We start from the raw sequence: 19,943 nt of genomic DNA on the forward strand, positions 1-19,943 counted from the left end.
TCTAGAAAAATTCAGCTAAAAACTGTAATTTACGAAAAATAATGTTAGAGCGCAAACGATTCTCACGGGATAGTTCAATTTGCGCCATTTTTAGTTCTTGTTTGAGCCACCGTGTTGCAACACTTAATATTCAGGCTGTAACATAAATGACATCGTGTTATACACGTGAAAAAAATTATGATGATTCCAAGGTCCAAAAATTAATTATAATAAATAACTATAATGCAAGTAACAGTGGACGAACATTATTATTTCACGTACCTGTGAAACCTTGTGGTGGTTGTCCCGGTACTGAGTATTGTGGTCGAAAGTTCCCGAAGTTAGCGGCACCCGCGAAGGTGGCTGGCAGTTGTCCGCCAGAGAAGCCAGCTGGGAATTGCTGCGCGAGCAATGCAGCCTGTCCGGTCTGAGAGCTGCTACCACCGGGTGCCGTGGCCGCCAGTCGGCTTAGTATGGACCTCTCGGACATTTGTAGTCTCTGAGCAACTGGGGGTATGCGGGCCAGCGTCGCTGGTAAGCGGCTAACATCCGATTTCATGTCGGACAGCAATTCCTCCAGCTGATTCAGTACCTGAAACAATCCGACCCACACGTTCAGACGCGTCTGTTCGAGGCATATTCCAGGGAGATTTATTCGCGCGTGACGTTGAAATCCAATAGCGAACCGACCTTATGTAAGACGGCATTGGCCGGCTTGTTACCGGCAAGGCTCTCTTTGCTAAGGTGCTGATGAGATTCTGCAAGACACTCGACTTCAGCGAACCGTGCATTCAGGCTCATAGCAGGATGATTAGGATCCTGCGTGAGGTTCAGGTAAGCGGCTCGTCTCAACTGCTCCTCGATTACTAATGCCTGCTCCAGAAGTTTGAAGCGCCTGGCCAAGAATTTATTCTTAATCTCCAAAAAGTTGCCTTTCCCCATGTCCATTTTGAACGGCTCATTGATAATCGCGAATCTGCAACAGGCGCGATTCGATTATAGCTATAAGAAACAAGTAGCGTTATAAATAACGGTGTTACACGGATATTCTTATAATAAATGCCAATGACTTGACATTACATTAACTTTAAATAATAATATAAATAATATATAAATAATTATAATTTATTGCAAGTCATATTTCGTAAAAAAATATAAGGATATTTTCAAGGATACGTTATAGGAAACCCCCAGTACCGTATATCATTTTGAATGTCCTGCCAACGTCCATAGCCGTGTGTGACGATACCAGCCAGGAGCCAGTAATCATGCCGGCGATGCCAGATGTCATACTCGCGTCCGGGAACAGCGGCCTTTTCTTCGTTCAGCCAGAGCGTATGTAATTCCGTGAATCCTCCGTCGGCTATGTTGAACATGAACTTACGCTTGGGCTTAATCACGTCTGCATCACAGTCCTTGGTATCCTTCTCTTTGTTATCCTTCTCCTAAAGAAGCAAGGGAATGATGTAAGTTGCGTTGCTAACCGAGGCAAAAGGTACGCTTAATTTCGTGTAAATCGATATACCTCTCGCTTCTCGACTTCCTCTTCGTCATCCTTAACAATAACAACGTCTTCCTCAGATTCGGATTTCATCTTACTCTCGCTACTCTCCGCCTTGTCATCGTGTTTCGCTGCTACTTTCTCATCCTTCGTATCGGACTTATCTTTCTCCTTCTCCGCAGTCTCCGTTTCCACGTCCTTCTCTTCCTTTTTAATGTCTTCCTTCTCCTTATCTTTCTCAGAAGTTGTTTCCTCGTCCTCTTTAGAGACCTTCAGGTCCTCCTTCGAATCCTTCGCATCAGCACTCTAAAATAAAGCACCCAATAATAATCCATTAATACGTTCATGGGAAATAACTGCAAAATTTGCATTTCTACAACTTATAATTTATAAATGAGACAAACCTCTTTATCTTTCGACTCGTCTCGGGATTCTTTGACCTCAGAGGATTCAGAATTTGTTTTATTAACGTCGTTGCTCGTCGAAGTAGAGGTGGGAGTCGGCGTGGCAGCAGGACTAGGGCTGGGAGCGTTCGAGGTGGCTGGGGTAGCGCTAGTGCTACTGGTACCAGTCGCCGCATCTCCGACACCCTCCACTTTGACGGGTTCTACTGGCTTGCGTATCATCTCCGGCATAGAGTAGTATCCGTTAATGTGCTCGAACTCTTGAACCTGTAGACAACCAGTGCATTTCTATGTCTCTCTAACGTTCTTTTTCATGAAACAGGAAACGGTAATCTGTTGTGTATGACTGATGGTTGTACCTTCTTTCGAATCAGAGACATCACGCCGATTCTCGTCAATACGTGCTGCCGGCTGAGACCCTCTCGTGGCACGCCGTCAGCGAATGTTTCCGCATTGTCGGCGCCCGGTTCGCAAAGGTGGCGCATAAAGAGTGAAACGTACGCTTTGAAATTCTTCTCGGACTTGCCACGTAAATCGCGTACCAACCTGACGGTAATTTAAATAAAATAACAATTTATACATAGCTACATTAAAAATCATGCAAATTAGGATACACGTATGAAAATAATAATCTTAAGAGGCAACCACTGACCACTGAGAGTTGAAAGCATCTTGCGGTGGCATCCCGTAACGCATGATTGCATTGAGGAACGCTTTCCGTTGCCTGGCATTGAAACCTAATACCTGCGTACACGAAAAATTCGACTTGGTTCTAAGGCTTATTTTATTATAATATTCTACTAGATAACAAAATTATTTACTCCTAACTCATTACTCACAATAATCATCTTTTTAAAAAAAATTATTATATCTTACTATTCTCTTTAGACGGACACTTACCTCGATGTTTCCGTTCACTCTGGCAAGCAGAGGCGGCAAGGGTCTGTCCTTTTCGTCACGTCTCTCCAGCCTTCGTCTGCTTCTACGAGACAGAAGATCACCATCGCCTTTCTCATCGAAATCGTCGTCCTCCTTATCGTCGTCGCTCGGTGCGCTAAAGTCGCTATTATAATCGGACAGATTCTCTTGCCACGGCTGATCGTCTCTCGCACCTTGGTCACCGGTTACACCGCCGTCGGTGTAATTAACTTGTTTGCGTACTCGTTTGCCTGCAATCAATTTGTTATGCGTGAATGTTCGCACGCTCGCTCATCGATTTAACGAACTTGGCGTCGGCACGAGTAAAACCTACCTTTTCCGAGCGTTCTGGCGATGTCCTCCTGTTGCTGCTCGTAGTGGTGTCTGAGCAGCTTGATCCAATATGCCGGATCCGTATTCTCCGCCTCCTGCTTGATGATCTCCGTGTCCGCCTCCTCCTCCGTCTCACCTTCCTTCGTTACGTACGAGGCAACCTTGAAGGAACTTAAGTACTCGTTGGCCCAGTTCTCCTTCTGCTCTATACCCTCCTTGCTTCTGTCCAGCAACTCAGCAACCGCCTTGTCGTCGTAATGTATAGCTTCGTCCTCCTTGCCCTCCTCCTCCTTGAACAATTCCTCCGTACCTGTGAAGTGAAATTCATTAATTAAAATTTATTTAGCGACAGTTTCAATGATCGGACATCATGTTGGAGACATCAAATCGGTAACTTACCGAAACGTAAAATGTCGTCCAGCTCCTGTTTACTGAAATTGGCGCCTTTGCCGCCCATGCCCGGCCGCACGACCAAGTGAGTGAGCATCATCTTGCGCTTGGCCACCTGCGTCACTCTTTCTTCCACGGAATTACGTGTGACGAATCTGTATATCATGACTTTGTTAGCCTGGCCTATTCTGTGGGCTCTGCTGAACGCCTGGATGTCGTTGTGGGGATTCCAGTCGGAATCGTAAATGATTACGGTGTCTGCCGTTGCTAAATTAATGCCCAAGCCACCAGCACGCGTGGAAAGCAAGAAGACGAATTGCTGCGCGCCTGTAATACGATTGTTTAATTAGAGAGTGAATAAAATCAGTATTCTACTTCATCACAATGTTATCAAATCGATGAATCAAAAGAAAAAAAATCGATTCCATTTATTTTAAAACCATGAAAATACTTGCCAGGAGCGTTAAATCTGTCGATAGCCTCCTGACGTTGGGCGCCAGTGATGTTGCCGTCTATTCTCTCGTACTTGTACCCTTCGCCCTCCAAATAATCCTCGAGAATATCCAACATCTTGGTCATTTGAGAAAATATAAGGACTCTGTGTCCATCGTCGCGTAATTTCTTCAGCATCTTGCTCAGTAAAACCAGTTTGCCGGCCGCTTTAATCAGCGCCGACGTTTCGTAACTTCCGTTCGGTCCGGTTGGTGCCTCTTGCGACGCAGCGGGGAACAGATACGGGTGGTTGCAGCACTTCTTGAGATCCATCATTATGTTCAGCAGTGACACTTGTTGACCGCCCCCCTTCGGGTTCAGAGCCTCGAAGTTTCTCGTTAATATGTACTTGTAATATTTCTTTTGCATCGGCGATAACTCGACTCGTACAATAAACTCGGACTTGCTAGGCATGTTCTGCAAAAGGAAAATCGCGTTTGTCGCAATATTGCAAGTATGATGCACCAAAATCCTGATTGTATTTTTAAAGATGGAAATATAGTTTATAAAACACTTCCATATAATTGTTTTCATAATTTTCCGAGAAATGACAAAACGCGTAACACGCTAAAATAAAATTTTTAAAATGTAGAACATAACTGACCTTTAATACGTCAGCTTTCAATCTCCTCAACATGTGCGGCCCAAGCATCTCGTGCAGCTTCTTCACTTGCTCCTCCTTCGAAATGTCAGCGAATTCGTTCTGGAACGCCGCCAGATCATTGAATTTCTCGCGACACAAGAAATTCAGCAAGTGGAACAGTTCCTCCAGATTATTCTGCAGCGGCGTACCGGTCAATAAAAGTTTGTACGCGATATTGTAAGACGCTAGCAATCTAAAAAACTTGGACTGATTGGATTTCAGTCTGTGAGCTTCGTCGACGACCAGTACCGCCCAGTCAATTGAGCCTAAACACGCCGAATCTATCGAGATCAACTCGTAGCTCGTAAGCAAGACGTTGAACTTAATTGACGACCCGCGGATCTTCGAGGCCCGCCCACTACGCACCGCGCCTTCCTCGAACGACAATTCATTTTCGCGGATCACGTTACGGCTTTCCTTGTCGCCTAAATAAAAAAAAAGAGACAATTATTTAGCTTCAATATTTTTAATTTTAATTTTTGAAAAAAAGAACAAATGGTTTTTACTAACCTACGTAGGTGACGCAATAGAAATCAGGGGCCCAAGTCTCAAATTCACGTTCCCAGTTGATGATGGTCGAGAGCGGAACGGAGACCAAAAAGGGGCCCTTGCAGTGGCCCTCCTTGTACAACGAGTACAAGAACGTTATGGTCTGAATCGTCTTTCCCAGACCCATCTCGTCGGCCAAGATTGTATCTATGCTCTGGCCCCACGAGTACCTCAACCAGTTCAAGCCCTATGATTGAAAATTGATTGAATTTATCATGCGAAACTTGAACTCGGCAGACCATCTTGATCCCTCTTGCTCGATATTTACCTCCAGTTGGTACGGATGCAACTGCATACCAGTTAGATCCAGATACTCCGGCTGTCTCTCGTACTTCTTCTTGAGATCCGTCGTGGGCTTGTCCGGCGGTGGCGTGTAACGTTTCGGGGTCCTCTCCTCGTCGTCGATCAGCTCGCGCGTCTTCGATTTCTTTCCTTTACCTGGATCGCAGTTCGTTTTTTTTCTTTAGAAGAGCAACCGCGCGTCACGGATTCCGTCACCGTCACGTTTGCTTACCCTTCTTCCCCTTGCGCGAGGTGGTGACGTCGCAGCAATTCGCGGCTCTCAAGTCCAGATAATACTCTATAGCCTGTTTCAAGCCCGGGATGTCCTCGTGCTCGTCCTCCCACGTCGCCTGATCGTAACCCAGCTCCCTCCACTTCACCATGTACTGGGCCCTGCCATCCCTCTGCAATCGATGGTTGATCACTCTGTGAACCACCAGCCATTCCGGGCGCACGCCGTAACGGTAGAAACGTTCCTCCAGGTTGTACTCGTCCCTGTTGGTCGCACCGTCTTGTTCCTTCAAGCGCTTCACGCGCGAGTCACTTTCATCCAGCGGCTCCTCCAGCTTTGGTGGCTCGTCCATGTCGGATTTACGGAAATAATTCCTAATCAAACGAAAATTCACGTATCATAATTGATTGTATGCCATATAGTAGATAAAGCTGAAACATCGTCGACGGAAGGATCTCCCACCTGTACATAAGCGGATGGAAAACGTCAAGCTGCAGCTCCGTTATCCAGTCACAATGCCAGTAAGATAACTCCGCCCACTTAACGAAGAATTCGCGCACCTTCCTCTGCTTAGGTGCGGCCTTGCTCGTGGAAGGCTCCTCCGATGGGGTATCCGAACACTCTTTCCATCTCCAGGTTAGTATTTTCGCCACTAACGAGAAAAAAAGAAATAAATTACTGGAACAAACTGTGTTACGTGCCTTTTAAATGTTTCCTCCGTATTTCTCGACAAAATATATAATAATTAAATTAAATAAAAATGGACAAATTTAATACAGAGTTAACGACGTATACCTTTGCCTTTTAACGGTGGGCAGGAACATCTCGGACATTTCCAATCGCCATCGGGGATCTCGGACAGAGGAGGGTTCAGGCAGTGCGTGTGATACGCGCTCGTGCAACTATCGCAGCACAACAGCTCGCCGCCGTCCTTACACACTCGGCAGAACTCCATGTGCTCGTCGTCGTCCTCCGCTGCGCCTGCGGAAAACAAATGTAGCTGCGTTAAAGCCGTCGTTGGAGGCTGAATGGATGCAAGGACTCGTTCTAGGAAGCAGGAAGGAGTCGGGAGTCAGGCGCAAAAGGGCACGGATACCTGTAATACCTTCTCCTTCACAATGGGGACAGCTCCATTTTCCTTCGGGCGTCTCCTCCAACTCCGGCTCCAGGCATACCAAGTGATACGCTCTGGGGCACGTGTCGCACAAAATGATCTCGCCACCTTGCTGACACACTTCGCAATAATCCTGATGGTCAGTCTGTAGAAGGTAAACAGAAAGATGACAAATTATTCTATTTGAATATCAGAGAGAGTTGACACGATAATGGAAGATGTGAAATGGCAGCATGATAATAGTTAAGCATATTTAAAGCGTTGCATAAGGTTGATTATGCAGCTTTAAATATCAGAAGAGGAGACAGTGAGAGAGAGAGAACATCTACAATTATTTTAAGGCAGAGTCAGACAACGTAGCGTATGCGTTCTTGGAGTTCTCGAAGTATTGAATTGCGTGGACACGCTTGTACCGCCAGCCCTTTGTATCTCGTACACGTAGAAACGTTATTTATCATTCTTTTATTGAATCATGATATGATATATGATACATGAGTCGACAGATTAAAAACCTGGAGACGTTTATGCGCATGTACTCGAACGAAAATTACGGAAAGAATGACAGCCAGTGGTAAATACCAACAAGCACAATGATTGAACATGCGTCGTCTAGATGTATGTATGTAGCAAATTATAAATAAATCTCCAAAGCCTTTAGTAATATATGAGGAGAGTAATTATTACGTGGCAGTTCATGATTTGCAAGCACGTTTAAAAAACAACAATGAACGCATAAGCGGATGCTGCTTAACTCTACCTGGAGACCTTCCTCTCCATCTGGGAACTTGGAAGTAGTTTTCGTCTTCTTCTTTTTCTTCGTCTTGTTGCCGATTTTGGTCTTCGCCTTTCTGCGGACCGGTGGCTCGGCCGGCGGTTCGACACCGGTTTCCTCGACGTTGCCCTTGTTATTCTCGGCGCCGGGTGTCTCCTCCGCGTCGGCCAACATCTGCTCAAACTCCATGTCGGAATCCGCCGCGGAACCGGCTGCGCTACCCTCTGCCTCCTCGTCCTGAATCAATTTTAATGATGCAAGCGTAAGAAACAAATCGAGATTTGACTCTAACCTAGCGAGAGTGAACGTGCGACGTACCGAGCTCCCACGTTTACGTTTCCCAAGCTTGATCTTGAGCGTTGGCACCTTCGACGCCTTCTTCCCCTTTTTCGCTCTCGAACCGCGCGATTTTCTCTTCCGATCACTGTCCTCGTCATCCTCCTCCTCCTCCTCCGCTTCCTGCATAGCGCCACTACGATTCGCCCTTGCATTTCTACTGTCGTCGTCCACGTTCGTAGACGAGACGTCCGCGTCCGGTTGCGTGTGCGGATTCAGCTCGGAGAAATCGCGCCACTTCGCCGCCACCAACATCATGAGCTTCGACATTGGAACCTGGTCAATAAAATGGAAATATAATGCAATTAGTGGACTATCGAACTATCGTGAATCAAATACATAGCGAACATGACGCAGAAAGGTGTACATACCTTTGGATTCTCTTTTGCTAAGAGCGGTCTGACGTGCTGCTGAAACAACTTATACGTCGTCAAGTTTTGGAAATCCGCGTCGGAATATTCGATTTGTACGTCTGTCAAGCCAAACGTGTTGCACACCTCCTCGATCGTAGGCATGCCGGTCGTAGGTTCCTGACTTTGAGTGGTCGGTGCATTGTGACTGGAAGATTTCCTCGACGACGATTTCCTGCTCTTTCTGTTAACCGCGTAATCGCTGTCTTCGGCTGCCGCGTCACCACCCGCTTCACCGCCCCCGAAGTCGCTCTCCTAAAAATACGTTAAATATGCAAACATTAATCCTTTCGTGTTTACGAATTTATATATAAGTCGGGTGTTTCGATGAAACAATCGTGGACCGAAGGGACACGTGCTCGAGCGAATATACGATCAATATCATATGTGTACCGGGATTGAAAAACACAACATTTTAGTCAGTGCTATACCGCGTAAAATATTCGGAGCTAAAGACAGTTAAATGATACACGGCACAATATATCAGACCAACAGATGTAACAACTGAAAATATATGTGACAACTTAAGTCTTCTTACATCTCCAGAATCGGATTTTTTCTTTTTCTTCTTTTTCTTTCCTTTCTTATCCTCACTACGTGCTTTTCGCTTTTTTCCCTTCTTTTTTTTTCGTTCTTCTGGTTCATAGTCATCATCTTCCTCCTAAACAAAAATTGTCGTACTACAAATTTCTGGATGAAGAATAAAATATTCGCAGATTAAAGATTGCTAAAATAATTATATAGAAGGCAAGATGTAGTAATTATTTTTAATCAAAATAATAAATATTATTAAATTTATTAATGTGTAATATTAAATATAAAGTAAACTTACTAGTCTTTGTGACTCTTCAGCATCAGTTGAGCCATCTACCTGCTGACCCACAGTGGGTATCGGACCTGCAGTCTCATCCATGTCATCCTCTCCTAAAAAATTCATTTTACATTAATTTTTCAATCTCTCATTGTCTGTAAAATATATCTCACGTTTGTGGATGAAAAGAGCTAGCATAGATCAACTCTCTCAATACTCTTTCGATAGTTTTTACAATTTTATATAACTCTAGTTCACTATATCTATTTTTATTTAGAATGTAACTAGTTTCCTTGTAATTTATTATATGCAGAGACTAAAAGTTGACTAAAAGTAAAAACTGTTACGTTACAATAAACTCGTTAAACATATTATACAATGCACACTCATTAAAAATATATAAATTTTTCATATAAAATCCCTGTTTACAAAACATTGTTATTTTCTATAAATTTTATTATTCTCTTGTCTTATAGACATATTTTCTATTTTTAACATTCTAACCTTGTTCATGCATAAATGCTAATCTTTTGAGGATCAAAACTTTTGATCAATTTCTCGACTATATCTCAAAGAAAAATCCGAGAGAATAATTAAATGATACCAAAGTTAAGTTGAATTAAACTCGATTCAATTTATACTCTAAAATACTGTTAACAAAACTTCAACTGACTGAGGCACATAATAATGACCGAATCACTCACTCTACAATGTAGCAACATACAACAGTGTACCTTTAATGATACCCGCACGCGATGAGAATCCTGGAAAGCATGAACTCAAAAAAGAGAAGAGAAGAACGTCGCGCCGAACGAAAAAAACCTGCGATTGGCGAGCGGAAGCGAACTCGTGCGAACGCAGGGAGGTGATTTTGAATTAATCAACGTTCCTTGAATGCTTTGTGCGAGTGTGCGTCCGCCATTTTCTTTAATAGGGCATACTACATTTGATATACAGATATACACGTGTACATGACACACGCACACGTGTGCGCGCACACATACACGTATCCGTTCGCTCGCTCGCTCGTTCCGTGCCACGCGCATACTTTCGTTACGCGCTTAATTTCCGCCGATATCATAATTAATGAAGGACAAAGAATACGATTGTAAGGCCGATTCGCACGGCGAGTTTTCACCGGAGCCGCCGTGGTCGTGAGGTTAGACGCCGGCTGCATTGCACGATGTGCGTGCGTGTGTGCGCTCTCGTATGGCACAGCACACAACACCAATGCGGCGCGCGTACGTGAAACGTGGATCCATAACTTTTTTTTGCGCGCGGACGTGTAGTGTATACGCGTTGTAACATGGCGTAAACGCAATTACGCTCGGTCGATTGGAAACCGTTCGGACCCGGACAAGCTGTAATTACACGGAGGAGGAAATCAATTTTTCCGCTGCCGCGAACATTTCGCGCTCGCGACGCTGTTGCGATCCTCGTTGTGTTGGGCTAACGGAAGAGTCGGTTTCCATTAAAATTACGGGAGGAAGTACTGGTTATTGTAAATATAGAAAGCGGACGAGATGCAACCATGTTTGCAAATCGACCGTGGCTGTGCGCGCACGATTTTTTGTCCCGACTTGTTCCCCTAACGGTTTTTTGTGACTTAATTATGAATATTATGATTACGGTCACGGACGGTAATGCGAGAGAGAGGAAGAAAGACACGTATAAAGTAAAATGACGTCAAAACTAGAATACATCTAGACAATGGAGTATCAGATTTTTTTATATTGGATACAAATACCGAATTTAACGTCAAAACGATACTCGCGATTTTTCTCATCGATACAGCGTCGGAAGCAAAAATTCTAAAATTTCCGCAATTTCCTTCTACGAAAGAAATAATAAATATAACTGCCAAGTAAACACGAGAGCGAGTCGATCATCGCGGCAGGCTACAATCGATGGTAGCCGAGAGGAACAGAGAGCACCATGTGATTCCCTTCCGAGATCTAGTTGGATCTCGTGAAGGATAACCTATCCGTCTTGCACGGCGGGAAGATTCGGCGACTACGCTAGAAATATATTCGACAATCGGCGAGGGTTAGTCGCGCGTCTCCCGCACATGCCAGCGGACGCGTTCTCACCGCCGCGCGAATGCGGCGACGGCGAGGACGCCGCTCTCCGGGATAACGGCGTGGCGGCGGCGGCGGCGCCGACGGGATACGAGCCGATTGACATGGCAGCCATTGATGTACGAAAAGCGCGCGTCTCGCGTTACACGGCGTTACACGCTACTCGGTTCGTGCGATACCCCGATGCCGCTTCTGCGGCCACGTCTCTTTGTCCTTCTCTTGCCTCTCTCTCTCTCCCTCTCGTCCGCTCGGTATTTCTGTCTCTTTCCTCCCCTCCCCCCGCCCCTCAGACTCTCAATCCCTCTCTCTCACTCGCTCACCTGCGTAGCTCTCGTCCACCTCCTCGTCGGACGCCATTCCCCAGCGAACACGCTTCTCGGCACCGACTCGGCACGAGCACGACTATCGCACAGACGCGACGGCGACGACGACGACCGCGTCAAGTCCGCCGATCCCGCTCGACGAGCGCGACGACGGCGACGCTCTCTTCCTCCTTCTGCTCTCACGCGCCTCGATCCGTCCGCTTCTCGACACCGCGACAATGAAGCATCAACGCCGCCGCGGCGAATGCTCTCCCGCTTCCGCGACGCGCACTGGATATATCTCGGCTCCTCGGCTCCGTACGCACGCACGACGCATACACGCACACCCCGTCCCAGCGGTCCCACTACCGTATCGCTACTGCTACTGCCCGGCGATTCGTCGTCGCTCCTACCAACTCTCGTCGCGAGCGGTGCCTCCCCTCCCTTTTCACTCACCCTCTTTCGAAAGCTTCTATGAACACAACGCCATATGCACCCGTATCCTCCGCGGATTTGCGGGCGAATGTCTCTCCTTAACGAAGCGACGGCCTTTCTCCGGATCCCTTCCTTTTTTTCCCACGTGCGCTTTCCACCTTGCTCGATTTGCTTCTCTATTTTTTTCCCACCAAGATTTCGTAATCTGGCTTTTTCACGAACGTGCAAAATTGCAGTGCGGCGAGACGTCTCTTTTTTCGTTCGTCCTAGCTGCCCCTTCCTCTCGTTAATTACGTGTCGCTATGTATTTCAAGCAAAATAAGCTCGTGTCTCCAAGAGAGCGGACGCGTGGAGTAAAAACGTCGGGCATGGTTACGCGTATAGTTAGCATGGAAAAATCAACTTGCGCCAATAAAAAAAAGGATAACGCATTGCGTTTCGTATACGATATACGCGATTGGTTGTCCCTCCGTCACGTGTCCGTGTAACTGTGCAAATTCACCCGAAGGAGCGGTAAAATATATAAACGTAGTAACTTTATAGTAAAAATGAGCAAGCGTTTCGTCCTGGTTGATACTTCTGCGTACAGATGGCGACGTGACGGGGGACGGGGAGGGGGGGGGGTTGACTGGTTGGTTGAGTAATCCCATCGCATTCGGCACGAGGAAGAGATAAAATCTTTCGTAAAATGGTAAATAAGTTGAATTATTAACTAAACCGGTATCATCCGATAACGCATTCTCGCGACTGACACGCCGTATTCGTGTCACTTGACGGTCAATCATCGATTCACAATCGAGTTCGCAAAAACCGGTACTTTTCCCAGTGACGCAGAGGTTATCCCCTTCCCGAAAGTTTCCGTTTCGCGAGCGTTGTATTTAATTCATCATTAAAATCGTTTTGCAGTGTCAACAAGAGATTATTTATTTATTTATTTGCGTGCGTCTAGGGCGAATTGCATTAACGCTAAATGCACACCGGGAAGCTCGTGCTGCCTCGATGGAGCTGATTATTTAAATCGTAGCGCAATTATTGATCGATATTCGAGTGTTAATTGAGTAAAAAAATCGCGGATAGTTTATCGTCGATGCAACTGCACGAATAACCGTTGCTGTTGGTTCGAAGCAGTGATTGTAACCGATGGTGTAACAGTTGCAGAACATTGCATCTTGTAGTTTAAAAGGAGCCGCGAGGCGATCGACGACAGGCTTGAGAAATGGCTCGAGGGAACGTTCGTTGTTACGTGCGCATCGCCCACCGTCGACGGAATTGCTCAGTGTACAGATGCAATCGGTAAGTTCGGTGCACGAAAGATCTGCAACACCGATGCAATCAGCGATGTTACTTTCACAGACGACTCTACGACAGTATTCAAGCTCGGGGCGACGGCCGAGCTTCATATCCCAATTCATCGACAATATCAGGCAGGAGATGCGAAAGAACAAAGAGATGCAAGACTCGTTAAAAAAGTTCAGAGAAGAGACCCAAAAACTGGAGCAATCGGAGGCGTTACGGACAGCGAGACAGAAATTTCAGGCTGTCGAATCTGAAGCTACCAAAGGATCAGAAGTTATTAAGGAAAAGCTGGACACATTTAAAGAGAAAGTATGTGTATACTTGTGGCTAATTTATATTAAGAGCTTCTGTATATAGAATCATGTGTTTATATATAAATTTATTTATTTTTTCCATGAAAGATGCAAGAGGTTATCGAAGAGGCGAGCAAGACTGAACTAGGTAAGCGCGCTGGCCAGTTAGGCGAAGAAATTACGAAATCTGCCAAAGGCGCGGCGGAGACGATCTCTGAAAAGGGCCACGCGCTTGGTAAAACCGGTGCGTTTCAGACGATCTCGCACACCGCGGAGGCCGTACGGAACGAACTCGACCAACACGGGATTCTAGGTAGATAGATTTGGTTTGGACTAGAACGACGCTAGAAAGCAGATTAAATTTCATTGTTGCTCGATAGGCAAAGTTTATGTTCCGCTCAAGAAACTACGGAAGAGAAACGAAGCACCTGTGGAGCCTAGGGAAATTATGCCCGACGACAAAACGACAGGTGTGGAAATGCACAAGGACTTCATGTTCGCCAACGCTTGGCAAAACTTCAAGGTACTTGTTGCACTTTTCATTCAATATGCAAATATTACATGATATTTTTTTAAAAAGATAAATATTACATTATATTATTATTTTTTTAAGGATAAGAATCCATACGTGAATAAAGTAATGGACTGGAAGATTAAATACGACGAGTCGGATAATGCCGTGCTGCGGGCTTCCAGATTGCTCACCGACAAGGTTTCAGACATTATAGGCGGACTGTTCCAAAAGACCGAACTGTCGGAGACCCTGACAGAGATCTGCGCTCTGGATCCGAATTTTTGTAAAATACAATTTTTGAAAGATTGCGAGACGGATTTCATCCCGAACATTCTCGAGGCGATGGTCAGGGGCGATCTCGAGATCCTGAAAGACTGGTGTCACGAAGCGCCTTACAACCTGATCGCACTGCCGCTCAAGGAGGCGAAGAAGCTAGGGTATCATTTGGACAGTAGAATCCTCGGTATGTCTTTACGCATTTATAATTTATTGATTGTTGAGCTTTATTTCGAAGACAATAAACGAGGCATCATATTTCAATCGCAGACATCGACAACGTGGACTTGGTGATGGGCAAGGTGATGGAACAGGGTCCGGTCCTGATCATCAGCTTTCAGTCTCAGCAGATCATATGCGTGCGAAACGCGAAGAACGAGGTGGTCGAGGGCGATCCGCAAAAAGTGATGCGCGTCAATTACGTCTGGGTATTGTGCCGCGACCGAACGGAACTCAATCCGAAGGCTGCCTGGCGCTTGCTCGACCTTAGTGCCACCAGTTCGGAGCAGCTGGTATAGTGCGCGAGCCAACGAGCGCGCCAGAAAAATGCGAACACTCGAGAATCCGTGCGGCATCGTCAGGTTGAAGCGTAGCATTTAGTGTTGTATACATCGTTACTACCACTCGCATCGTTGAAATAATAAAAAAAGACCGAACGCTGACCGAGAACTCCTTGGCAATCGTCAAGCGATTGAACGATACGTAATGCAGGGCGTGCGTTACTTGTAAATTGGAATGTTTACTCGTGTACATGGAATTCTAGCAAGGCCGACGCATGTAAATTTTACGTGTGCGCGATTGTAAGTACATATAAATACACGACATTAAGTTGCAAGATGATTTACGACTTGTAAATGCACATTATTCAATGTATGACTCGCGATTGAATTGATTCCAAACATGTAGCTCGCTATTATTTAAAGGTAGCTCATAATTAGGATATTGTTTTTATCGCGCGCGTACGTGGAGCGAGTATCGAGTAATGATAATTACTCACAAGTGCGTTTTACCGATTAGATTGTTAGATATTTTACGTCTAGCCAAAGTTTTGTATCATCCTCTCTGTACATACGCTGACATGTTGAATTGTACGTTATAGAATAATTTATATATATATATATATTACAGATCTTTCTACGAACACCAATTTTCATACAATATAATCGCGGAGATGGACCTAATTCGTAATTTATTTTACAACTGCTGCGAGACATATCTAAATCAACATTTCTCGATGACATCGTTAACAAAATTATTTATCACTCCAATTCCTTCATTATTTTGTGTTCTATGTATTAATGGAGAAAGATAATTAAAGATATCCGTTTTCCTTGCTATGCTAAAATTAGTAAAAAATGGAATTGGAAATATTAATACTTACAAGACGGTCTTCAGGAGGTAAAAACATCCTTATTGCAATTTTGCGATATGAACAAATCCAATATCTGATATATTATATGAAAATACGTTTCGATTTAATATTTGTTAACGCAGCTATAAACGTGTATAAATGTACATATGTACAAGCTGATATAACCAATTGTAATGTACAGTGATGAAATTGTTAAGAGAAATATTGATTATTTTTTAAAGATAGTATGTTGTACATGTTCTGCTAACATCAGTTTCACTCGAAACGGAATAAAATGATACCCGAACGAAGAATAAACAATCACGATTTTTCTAAACCACACAAGAATCACTATAGCCGAATATATTTCTATAACAAATTTTTCTATGGGAATATACATTTCACAAGGGACATAAAAGGGATAAAAAGTATGAGAGACACGATAGAATATTCTGAAAACTGCTCCTTTATTCTTACGCTTTATGATATTTTGTACATCAAATTAAAATATGTTAGTTTGACGGATCGATAATAAAAAAGAGAGGCCATGTCCGAAAAATCATGTTTTATTCTAAGAAAATTTATCACGTTGCGTCTCAGAAGCACCGTTATTACAGCCAATGATACCTCAAAACTCGGAAGGTTTTATCTTAAAGTGTAAAAGTAACGCGTGACACATTAATATCTTAGTAAATATTAGTTTTAGAAATGTGTTTAAACTTTAAACTTTAAACATATTTTTAAAACTAATATTTACCAAGATATTAATTTGTCACGCGTTACTTTTAAACCTTAAAGTAAAACCTTTCAACTTTTGAGGTATCATTGGCCGCGTGTTACTTTTTTAAAACACATTTCTAAAACTAATATTTATCAAGATATTAATTTGTTATTTTCTTTTCGTATACTAAGGATATCTCGAAAAATAATATAGTTACAATCAAGCGGTCGATACGAACGAAAACGGAATGTTTATGTTTGCTTCCTTCGGAGCTTGTGCGCGAACGCGGGACTCTGCGGCTCGGTCAGCTGTTTCGTCGCCTTTTCAATAACCATCGGCTTATATACCGGCATCGGCCTGGCCTTCACTTCCGTCAGTTTACGTAATTCTGCTTTTATCCGTTTTTCTTGTTCCACTTGTTTTCTGTTTTCTTCTTCATGCTTCAGCACGTCCTCCATCTCCTTACGTTTTACCTTCTCGTCAAATTCCCGTCGTTCCTTCGCCCGTTTATCCGAGTGCAATTCTATCGGCAGAGCCCTCGCGTTCTCTTCTCGCTTCTCCATCAGCGGCGTCTTATCAATGCATGGGAGACTCATCGTTTTCTGCATAGATGTGCTCTCTGTGTCAACGTTCGGCTCTCTATTCTCCTGGTCCTCGCACTCCTTGTCTGCCGTCCTCGCGCTCTTATCTCTGATCGAAAGATGCTCTCTGGATCTACCGCGCACCAACACGGGCTTGAAGACCGGCGCCGGATTCGCACGGAATACGCGCGCTCGCTTGTCCTCGTCCAGCAACGTCTTCTCTAGCTGCTCTTTCCTCTTCGGCAATTTTTTGTCTCGCTCTTCGAAGCTGAACGGACAGGGCAGCACAGAATTAGACTTCTTCAAAATCTGTTGTTGTTTACCCGTTGACGTCGGTGCCTTCGAGAAATTCGGCGCTGGTCTAGCCTGGAATCCCACCTTCGTTTTGCTCGCCTCCTGCAGGCTCTTGAGTCGCTGTTCCCTCTTCATCTGGAGATCCTTGTTGCGTGCCTCGAAGCTAAACGGCACAATTCGCGTCACGCCCTTCGTCGCGCCAGTGTCCTTGGGCACGCCAAAGAACGTTATCTCCTCCTGTTCGACGATGATGCCCGTAGGATCGGTCACCAAGACTTTCGTGACTGTATTTTTGGGGCCAGCAGCCGACGTCGCCTTGTCGTGATGTAGCGACGTCGCCTTCAATTGAAACGAGCTTGGCAGAGTGGCGCGGCTCTTTTTACTCAGTTGCGAGAATGAGGATGCGGTTTTCGTCGTTGCCTGCTTCTTCGTGGTGCCGGCGACCTTCATGCGGGGGCCCTGCAGCACGGCGCGCGGTATCGGATTCGCCTTTATCGGGTGCTTCTTTATCTCCTCCATCTGCTGCTTCTCGCGCTCCTCCTGGCTCAGCACGGTGACGGCGCGCGTCCTGTTCTTCGACATGAGCGCTGGCGAGATCGGTATCGTCGGCTTCAGACGATTCTGCACCAATTTCGACACGTTCATCGTCATGCCGGCCGCGTGGTTCTCCTTGGTGCTCCTGGTGCGGAAGCGTTTCGGCGTCTCCGTCTGGAAGCGTGATACCGCTTCTGCCAGGCTGACATACTGGTTGTTGGCGGGCCCGCTTCTGCGTTTGTGCAGACTCCGTCTACGGTTTTGCCAGGTGAGCACCCCCAGGCGCTTGGTAGGCTGTGTTTCATTGTGCTTCTCGGTCTTGGCGTCCACGTTGTCCTGACCGCATTCTTCCGAGTCGTCTTGCGAGGCTGTAGCATCTTCCTGGTTACCTGTCACATAATATAATATATAACATATATCAAGTGATATATATATATATATATATCTATCTCTCTAATTTAATTTATATAATTTTTTTTAATCGTCACTTTTCCAAACTTGAGTTATCATAACCGAAATAAATGTCAATCTGAAGGCAAAACACTGAATGAAACGGACCGTTAGAGTGACTATACCTCGTTCTTGTTCACCTTCTTCGTTGTATTCGTTATTATCGTCCTTCTCATGTTTTTCATGATTTTCCTCTTCATGTTTCTCACTTGCTTTCTTATCGTTCTTAGGCTCGTCTACTGGATCATTCGGTCTCTTGGAAGTACCATGTTTCACGTCACCTTTATCTTCTTTAAACAGGGAGCAGCTGACCGATGCTCTCTTCGGATTTACAGGCGTGCCCCTAAGTGGCGTGTTTCTGTTAACTTTTACGGCTCTTGGTGCAGAATTCTGGCCGTGTGGAACGTTTAGTCTAGTTGATGCACTGTGATAGCCGACGGATCTGGACGACTTGGTGATGGGCATGCGTGGGGTCTTGAAGGTATCAGCATGTTGAGTCGTTACTTTATTCAGTACATCCCGACTAGCCCTAAGCGGCTTTTTGCAGAGCTCTAATTTTTTCATCGCGTCGCTGAGCACCTGCTCGTAAGTGGTCTCTCCCACCACGGTTTCCTTGTTATTACGATGTTTTGGGGAGATCACCTTGACGGGGGTACTTCTTATGATGTTTAAGTCCTCCTGTGCCTTTGTGCTGACGGTACTCCGTAGAGCCGGAATGTTATTCTGTGATCCTGCAGGCTGAACATTCTCCGCGTTCTCAGCGGCGGAGTCATTGAGCGGGCGTTCATGTACCGAGTGGACCGTATCGAAGAAATCTTTGATCGGAGGCTGTGGACTGCAGTTCTCAATAAAATCTATCCATTGCGGCGCGTGATAATCTCCCATTGTGTGTCAATATTTAATTGTCCTTTTATAAACCGATACTACCAAGTCATAAAGAGAATTAATTACTGCCGTATGTCAAAACATGTGAGATTTCTCCAAGCGACACCGCAACTAAACGTTAATCTGTAACATAAAACACAAACACACGAGATCATCGCAAATCGCGTATCTCAATCTCAATCCGAAGGCAAAAGACCGAATAAAACGGACCGTTAGAGTGACCATACTGACTACGTGTCGAAACACAGGATTAAAAAAATCGACAACACTTCACACGTTTCGCATACCGAAGTTGCGAGGAAAGGCAAGGCAGGAAACGAAGCAACGTGGCGTACTTACATTATACTGTATGTTGCCCACGTTCCTCGTCCGCAATCGCGATCAAACGCAAGTGTCGTATTGCTCCGGTATTTTCCTGCACTACAGATATCTGAACTTCTATGTAGCAGTCATTCTCGTCGAAGGTCGCAAGAGCGAAAGGCCGAACACCCAACGTTCAGAGTCAACGACGGAATGAAGTATACGTTGCACGCGTTCAAGTTTGAATTTCCCGATGGCTTCACGCGGATTGGCTGCCGTGTTGCTAGTCGGGCTGAGTGTTACTGCGCGTGCGCGTGGATGCGCTGTCAGTGACGTGCTTAGCTCGAGTCAAAAGGGTGACTTCGTCTCGTTCGTGGTTTCGCCGTTGCCGTAATTCAGATAAAAGTATTTTCCATAAATAAATAAATTTGATAAATTTTAACAAATGTTAAAAAGTGAAGTTACTT

At 45.1% G+C, this 19,943-nt stretch overlaps 3 protein-coding genes across 6 annotated transcripts; 1 reads left to right on the plus strand and 2 right to left on the minus strand.

Annotated features, from left to right (window-relative positions):
* Positions 1-253: 253 nt before the first annotated feature.
* LOC105277455 (chromodomain-helicase-DNA-binding protein Mi-2 homolog) lies at positions 254-11,989 on the minus strand. Of its 3 annotated transcripts, none has more exons than XM_026973766.1 (25): positions 11,257-11,444; positions 9,901-9,930; positions 9,188-9,279; positions 8,894-9,016; positions 8,317-8,610; positions 7,928-8,221; positions 7,595-7,846; positions 6,820-6,982; positions 6,519-6,704; positions 6,186-6,375; positions 5,724-6,097; positions 5,478-5,647; positions 5,171-5,396; positions 4,622-5,085; positions 3,981-4,434; positions 3,535-3,852; positions 3,137-3,445; positions 2,785-3,053; positions 2,537-2,628; positions 2,244-2,430; positions 1,885-2,151; positions 1,505-1,786; positions 1,177-1,424; positions 670-955; positions 254-571 (listed from the first exon to the last, which is right to left on the minus strand). In XM_026973766.1, the coding sequence occupies exons 1-25, from the start codon at positions 11,357-11,359 to the stop codon at positions 254-256; spliced, it is 5,991 nt and encodes a 1,996-aa protein (XP_026829567.1). In that variant the 5' UTR covers positions 11,360-11,444. The 3 variants fall into 3 exon arrangements, with proteins under 3 accessions (XP_026829567.1, XP_026829568.1, XP_026829570.1); XM_026973767.1 differs by having other exon boundaries at positions 6,829-6,982; positions 11,257-11,443; XM_026973769.1 differs by lacking the exons at positions 9,901-9,930; positions 11,257-11,444 and adding an exon at positions 11,565-11,989.
* Positions 11,990-12,590: 601 nt separating this feature from the next.
* Positions 12,591-16,029, plus strand: LOC105277448 (mitochondrial import inner membrane translocase subunit TIM44). Its single transcript, XM_011335803.2, has 7 exons — positions 12,591-12,672; positions 13,134-13,274; positions 13,335-13,586; positions 13,679-13,883; positions 13,951-14,093; positions 14,184-14,547; positions 14,631-16,029. The coding sequence occupies exons 1-7, from the start codon at positions 12,670-12,672 to the stop codon at positions 14,876-14,878; spliced, it is 1,356 nt and encodes a 451-aa protein (XP_011334105.1). The 5' UTR covers positions 12,591-12,669; the 3' UTR covers positions 14,879-16,029.
* Positions 16,030-16,161: 132 nt separating this feature from the next.
* LOC105277435 (targeting protein for Xklp2) lies at positions 16,162-19,804 on the minus strand. 2 transcript variants are annotated; one of them, XR_893618.3, is made up of 4 exons: positions 19,516-19,804; positions 18,417-19,299; positions 16,552-18,230; positions 16,162-16,338 (listed from the first exon to the last, which is right to left on the minus strand). XR_893618.3 is itself a non-coding variant. In XM_011335791.3 (3 exons), the coding sequence occupies exons 2-3, from the start codon at positions 19,174-19,176 to the stop codon at positions 16,684-16,686; spliced, it is 2,307 nt and encodes a 768-aa protein (XP_011334093.1). In that variant the 5' UTR covers positions 19,177-19,299; positions 19,516-19,804; the 3' UTR covers positions 16,162-16,683. The 2 variants fall into 2 exon arrangements, 1 of the variants encoding a protein (XP_011334093.1); XM_011335791.3 differs by having other exon boundaries at positions 16,162-18,230.
* Between the last annotated feature and the right edge of the window lie 139 nt (positions 19,805-19,943).

The sequence above is a fragment of the Ooceraea biroi genome, chromosome 11 (assembly GCF_003672135.1).
Source record: "Ooceraea biroi isolate clonal line C1 chromosome 11, Obir_v5.4, whole genome shotgun sequence".
Lineage (NCBI taxonomy): Eukaryota > Metazoa > Arthropoda > Insecta > Hymenoptera > Formicidae > Ooceraea > Ooceraea biroi.

What these genes read in the sequence shown, in the direction of transcription:
- LOC105277455 (XM_026973766.1), bottom strand. Translation starts at nt 11,359, where the DNA reads ATGGCTGCCATGTCAATCGGCTCGTATCCCGTCGGCGCCGCCGCCGCC. An exon ending in AAAAATCCGATTCTGGAGAT is followed by an intron (nt 8,611 to 8,893) that starts GTAAGAAGACTT and finishes ACGTATTTTTAG; the next exon opens with GAGAGCGACTTCGGGGGCGG. An exon ending in GATGCTTTCAACTCTCAGTG is followed by an intron (nt 2,431 to 2,536) that starts GTCAGTGGTTGC and finishes AATTACCGTCAG; the next exon opens with GTTGGTACGCGATTTACGTG.
- LOC105277448 (XM_011335803.2), top strand. An exon ending in TGGACACATTTAAAGAGAAA is followed by an intron (nt 13,587 to 13,678) that starts GTATGTGTATAC and finishes TTTCCATGAAAG; the next exon opens with ATGCAAGAGGTTATCGAAGA. An exon ending in TTTGGACAGTAGAATCCTCG is followed by an intron (nt 14,548 to 14,630) that starts GTATGTCTTTAC and finishes TTTCAATCGCAG; the next exon opens with ACATCGACAACGTGGACTTG.
- LOC105277435 (XM_011335791.3), bottom strand. Translation starts at nt 19,176, where the DNA reads ATGGGAGATTATCACGCGCCGCAATGGATAGATTTTATTGAGAACTGC. An exon ending in AGAAGGTGAACAAGAACGAG is followed by an intron (nt 18,231 to 18,416) that starts GTATAGTCACTC and finishes ATTATGTGACAG; the next exon opens with GTAACCAGGAAGATGCTACA.